The sequence below is a fragment of the Leptosomus discolor genome, chromosome 25, assembly GCF_034619465.1.
Source record: "Leptosomus discolor isolate bLepDis1 chromosome 25, bLepDis1.hap2, whole genome shotgun sequence".
Classification (NCBI taxonomy): domain Eukaryota; kingdom Metazoa; phylum Chordata; class Aves; order Leptosomiformes; family Leptosomidae; genus Leptosomus; species Leptosomus discolor.
The window spans coordinates 2,920,986-2,926,708 of NC_141415.1; the positions used below are offsets into that span (position 1 = coordinate 2,920,986).

Here is a 5,723-nt window from a genome sequence, read left to right on the forward strand (position 1 = left end):
GGTCCCGCTCTCACCCGCCGCGCTACCCTCGCCGCCGGCGCCGCCGACACCGCCGCGGAAGGCCCCCGGGCTGCCCCCTCCGCCTGTCGCGACAGAATCCCCCGCGTCCGCCGTCAGCACCGCGCCCGCCCGGGAAGGGTCGGGCGGGGGGGAGCGAAGCCGGGGACGGTCTCGGCGGGGTCGCGGTGGCCGCGGGCCGGGCCGGACCGCGCGGGGCTGCGGGGCCGGTTCTGTCAGGCGCGGCCGGGACAGCCCCGCCGGGGGCCTCCGTGCGCTGCCCTGTCGCTGTGGCGACGGGAGGGGCGCCCGCGCGCGCGCGCGGCGGCGGGAGCGCGGCTGGGGGTGGCGGGGCTGTCGCGACAGAGCGAGGGTCCCTAGGGCCAGGGGTGTGCGTGACGCGGCGGGACTGTCGGGACAGAGCGAGGGGACCCAGGGGCCAGAGGTGTGCGTGACCCGGCAGGGCTGTCGCGACAGAGCGAGGGGCCCCAGGGGCCAGAGGTGTGCCAGGGCCCAGTGGGGCTGTCACGATAGGAGCGAGGTTCCCAGTTGCCATCCATGTGCGTGGCCTGGCAGAGTTGTCACAATAGAGGTGGTGTCCCCAAGGCCAGCCGTGGCAGGACTATCACGATAAGAGTAGGGTGTCACGACAGGAGTGGGGTCCCCAGGGCCAGTCCTGGCAGGACTATCACGATAAGAGTAGGGTTGTCACAACAGGAGTGGGGTCCCCAGGGCCAGCCCTGGCAGGACTGTCGCGATAGGATTGGGGTCCCCGTGCACCCAGGGGTGGCCCTGTCCCCACGTCACCCCCCGTCCACACAGGCCTCAGGTCCCTGCCCGCTCCCTGACGGGGGTCCCCGAGCCCCCCCTGCCCGGGCCGGGATGGAGGCGGACGGAGCCCTCGACCCCGCGGCGCTGGAGCGGGAGCTGCGGGCAGCGGTGGCGGCCGACGAGAGGCAGGAGCGGGAGAACGACGCCAAGCTGCGGGCCGTGTGCCAGCGCGTCCCCTCCTACGAGGAGTTCAGGTCTGACCTGGGACGCCCGGGGCAGGGGGGGCGGATTTGGGGCCTTCCCGACCCCAAAGGGTTCATCAGCACCAGAGCTTTGCTCGGCGCCGGGCGCTCCTGCCACGGGGCCGACCCAACCTCACGGGCGAGTTTTGGAGCTCGCTCTTTTGGAGCTCCAGTTTTGGGACCTCTTAAGAGACCAGGTCACCCGGTGGGTTTTGAGCTCAAACTTCGCTCTGGGAGGGGGTCGAGCTGAGTACCTGTGCTTTCTGCTCCGGGTGACCGTGAGCACGGCTTGACAGGATTTGGGATTCCTGAAAAGGCCACAGCCCTGTGGCACAGACCCCGGCAGGACAGAAAATCAGCCTTGTTTAAGATTTTTCCAAAAAAAATCATCGGGTTGACATGTGTCAGCTAAGATTTCAGACATTCCCGCCTGGAACAGCCAGCTCCAGGGCAGGTCCTCGTGATGACCAAGCTGGGGACCACCAGTGGGGTGGCATGCTGTCCCCTTTCCGGCACGCTCTCCTCTCTCCCCATTCCCGGGCACAGCACCCACCCTCCGAGCCCCGCCGGCCTGCCCTGCCCTCCCTTTCCTCCCCACACGCCCTGTGCCATGGTGGTGGTGCAGAAGAAGAGGGTGACGCCTGTCCCCGTGCACCCTGCACAGCATGGCCGTGCTCCCAAACCTGTCACTGCTTTGTCCAAGGTGGTTGGGGAGCAGGTTTGTGGCCCAGGATGGCAGGGGTGCTCTGCAGAGGCAGCGCAGGGCACTCCCAACGCCCACCAGTCCTGGATCCACCTATAGATCCACCTGGGGAAGTCCCTGTCGCTTGACATCCACACATAGATCTGTAGGTGGATCCAGGACTTTGACTCCCCTGTGGCAGGCTTATACGGGATGAGATCAAATTCCATCCACAGCTTCATCTCCGCCTGCATTCGGTCTGATCCCTGAAAGGAGGAAAACACTATAAAACGGCATTTTCTCCCCAAACCTTCTCGCCAGTCCCTATAAAAGGATTCCTGAGTGATTTAAAGGTGTTTTATCCGTGTATTGGTAATGGGAGAAGTAACCTGAGGGAGGTAATGAAGCAGCTTCTCTCTGTGGGTGCGGCATCTTCACTTATGTAGCCCACACCAGCATAAGAGCAGAGAGCTGGACCCCTTCAAAGATCTTCTGCCCATTACTGGGAGGACTAACTGCAGGGATTCATCCCACGGGATGAGAGGAACCACCTGAGACAGAGTCCAGGCTGCTTTAGTCACAGATGTCAGTGTAGTAAGGTGCTGAATTCAAATGAATCCACAAAAACATACCTGCCCAGCGTGCTGCAAGCTACAAAACAGCCCCTACGTGCTGTAAGAATTTAGGGTCTTTCCTCTGGAAGTCCCAAAGCCACAGAAACTTCAGCTTAAAGGTGGGAGGAAACAACATCCTGCCAGTTCCTCAGGCTCTGACTGTGGGAGAACTGTTGAGTGCGAGCCATGCCCTGTGCTGGGGAGGAACCACGGCGCTGCAGCCTACGGGGACATTCCTGCCTCGTTGGTCCTGACGGCTGGATTAACACTGCGTGTGTGAGGAGGATGTGCCTGTCAGGTGCCCCACGCAACGTCTTCTCCTTCCCTCTGATGCTTCATGATGTTTGAATCCCCATCTTGTTTGATGGAATCACAGAATGGTTTGGGTTGGGAGGGACCTTGAAAGATCACCCAGTCCAAGCCCCTGCCATGGGCAGGGACACCTCCCACCAGACCAGGTTGCTCTCAGCCCCATCCAACCCGGTCTGGAGCCCTGCCAGGGAGGGGGCAGCCATGGCTGCTCTGGGTGACAGCGCACATTGCTGGCTCGTGGTCAATTTTTCAACAACCAGTATCCCCAAGTCCTCCACAGGGCTGCTCTCCATCCATCCGCCCCTCAGCCTGTGCTGAAGTTGGGGATTGCCCCGACACAACTGCAGGACCCTGCACTTGGCCTTGTTGGAATTCATGAGGTTCACCTGGGCCCGCTCCTCCAGCCTGTCCAGGTCCCTCTGGGTGACACATGTGGCCCAAACTCAGAAATTGCCTCGGAGAAGAAGCTTGAAGCCTCAAAGTATTTGATCTTGCTAAGTATCCCATCCCCTTCTTGTTGCCTGCAGGAACATTGTGCTGGCATCACACCTGAAGCCCCTGGAGAAAAAGGACAAGATGGGTAAGAGGAGGAACGTGCTGTGGAATCCCTGTGCAGCCCACGCCAAGGCCCCGCCAGCCAGCGATGTGGAAATACCCCAGGTGAGGGAGATGCTTTTCGGGAGTTTGTCCACATCTAAAAATTGCTCCAGAAAATTTGGGTATTCTTTTAAAATGCGAGGGTTATTCAGAAATATCTCTACATGTGAGCAAGGCCTCAAAGTCCCCAGGAACATCGGTGTTTAGATAACCACAGGGTTCAGTCTTGGCCTCTGCTTTGCATCTGACAAGAGCTTGCACCAGCTGCTTCAAGAAGAGTCTGCTTCAACCCTGTGGGGATCCAAGACCAGCTGCACAGCGTCGGACCAGAACTCCCAATACCCTGCCTCTGATGGTGGCCAGTAACAGATTCTTGGGGAAGAGTGCCCTCCCTTGACCGTGCTCTTCCAGCTGGCTGCAGTTTAGACACCGAGAGCCAGGGCTGTGCATCTGGATCACCACGTTTAACAGCCACAGACCGCAGATGATCTGTGAATGTAGCCAGGTCTTCTTCACCCCGCGGTTTAATTATGCATGATATGGAAAAGTGATCTTTTGTTTTAACCCTGATGAGTTCACTGGATGCTCCTTAGTTCTTCATTTGTGGGAAACAGCGACTAAACATTTTCTATCCAGGTCATTTGTGGTTTGAGTGACACCTGTCCTGCCCCCTCCAGTGGACTCTGCCCACCCTGGAGAGTCCTGGTCACTGGACTTGTAGCCAGGGATTTTTCATGTGGATGTTTCTCGTGGATTTTTTTGACACCAAATTTCATTTGCCTGTTTATTACGAGATCTTTTTGCTACTCTTCTAGGAGCTTTGTGTTTTCTTGGACTGAGCAATGATCTCCCCAGAGCAAATTCTGTTCCTAATCCCATTAGCACTTGGGCTCTGATCTCCAGGGCTTCTCCATTTTGTGTTTAGACACAGCCTGATGTTGCTGTGCCTTGTTCTCGCTATCTGTATGAAAGCCTAAACATTTTAATCCTCCTTCAGTCTGTGCAGCCGTTAAGTCAGCAGTGATGAGTTCAGCAGTTCAATTACATCGTGTATAAAACAGGATTTCCTTTTATCTGGAGACGCCACATTGAGCTTGGCTCTCATTTAGTGCAGGCTCTCTGCCCCAGACCCATACAAATGCAGCATGTTACAAGACGGTGTGTTAGGGCCACCTGCATATTTTTGGGGTTTACCTCTCATATCTTTTGTCTCCTCACTCCTTTGATTGGCCTCACAGTGCTCGAGATGGAGCAGAGGTTTTCACTGAACTACCCTGATCTCCAGGAGATCGCTTCCTGACCGATGACGGTGGATCCAGACTGGGCAGCGTGTCTGCTTCTGGTTAGGGTTGGGGTTACTCCAGTGCCCGTCTGTGTTCATCTGTGCTGGGTTTCATGTCTCGTCCATTCTTCCATTTTTTTCCCCTGAAGTTCTCTGGATTCTGTGGGGCTTGAGGAACCTGGTATTTCTTTGTCTTTGTGTTTCGCTGCCTCACAAGCTTTATGCAGCCCTTTGTGCTATCCAAGCCTGTGCTAAATGTATTAAAAACATCTCAGCCATCCACAGCTTGAGGGGGGTTGAGGATAAAAATTTTCGAGCGGGAACAAAACGAAAGGAGCTGGGTAACTATTTTTTCTTTCAGGAACTGGATCGACTGCCGAGAACCTCTGCTGAATTTTACAGAGATTGGCGCAGATGCCTAAAAAGCGGAAAAGAAAAATACCAGTTTTTGCTTGAACTTGGAGGGAAGGCCTTGGGCAGAATCTTTCAGGCTGACTTGGGCTTTGGCCTCCTGGGCGAATTCCTTACGGTGCTGGCAGAGAACGTCTGTCATGGAGATAGAGATGCCGTCCTTCAGATCTTACAGAGCCTTGCCTGCACCAAGCGCTTCGGGTTAAACATGGATCTTCTGAGTGAGTCGGAGAGGGAGAGCAGCAGGGATCTGTTTGGGAAGCTGCGGAGCATGAGCAGGGGTTACCGGACCGCCGGCCATCCCAGCAGCCCAGCCGGCTGCGAAGCAGAGAGGGAAGCCCACCTCATGCACAGCAGCTTGCAAAAGGAAGCCGAGGAGGAAAGGATAGTGATGGGGCTGATGAAATGCTACCAGGTGTCCTGAAGGAGCAGAAGGACCAGGATCGTGCAGAAACAGAATGCAAAAGAGGCTCCAAGCTCGACTTCGGCATCACTGGGCGAGACGGGTAAATCGGATGTTTCTGGAGCATTGCTGTGCATTTCTCTGTACCTGGGAGCCACCCAGAGCAATACTTCTGCACAAATAAAGGTTAGTTACCAAGAGGACTGTGCTGTGATCTCTGGGGCAGAGTGTCCTCACAGAACAGCTCTGTGACAATCTCTTAGATGAGGGGAACAACTGAAGGAAAGAAAAAATTGGCTGGTGTTTTTGAAGGAAAAACCAAAACCCAACTAGTCCCTTCCCTTTTTCATCTCTCTCTGTTGTCACTCAGGGGATTTAAGAAATGTAATCGATGACACTTTGTGTTTAATCG

The 5,723-nt window shown here is 56.3% G+C and overlaps 1 protein-coding gene across 1 annotated transcript; it reads left to right on the forward strand.

The window, feature by feature from the left end:
* The first annotated feature begins 879 nt into the window (after nucleotides 1-879).
* Nucleotides 880-5,332, forward strand: DNAAF19 (dynein axonemal assembly factor 19). The gene is made up of 3 exons (XM_086478098.1): nucleotides 880-1,022; nucleotides 3,146-3,278; nucleotides 4,859-5,332. Exons 1-3 carry the CDS (start codon nucleotides 880-882, stop codon nucleotides 5,330-5,332), a joined length of 750 nt encoding a protein of 249 aa, XP_086334224.1.
* The last annotated feature ends 391 nt before the right edge of the window (nucleotides 5,333-5,723 follow it).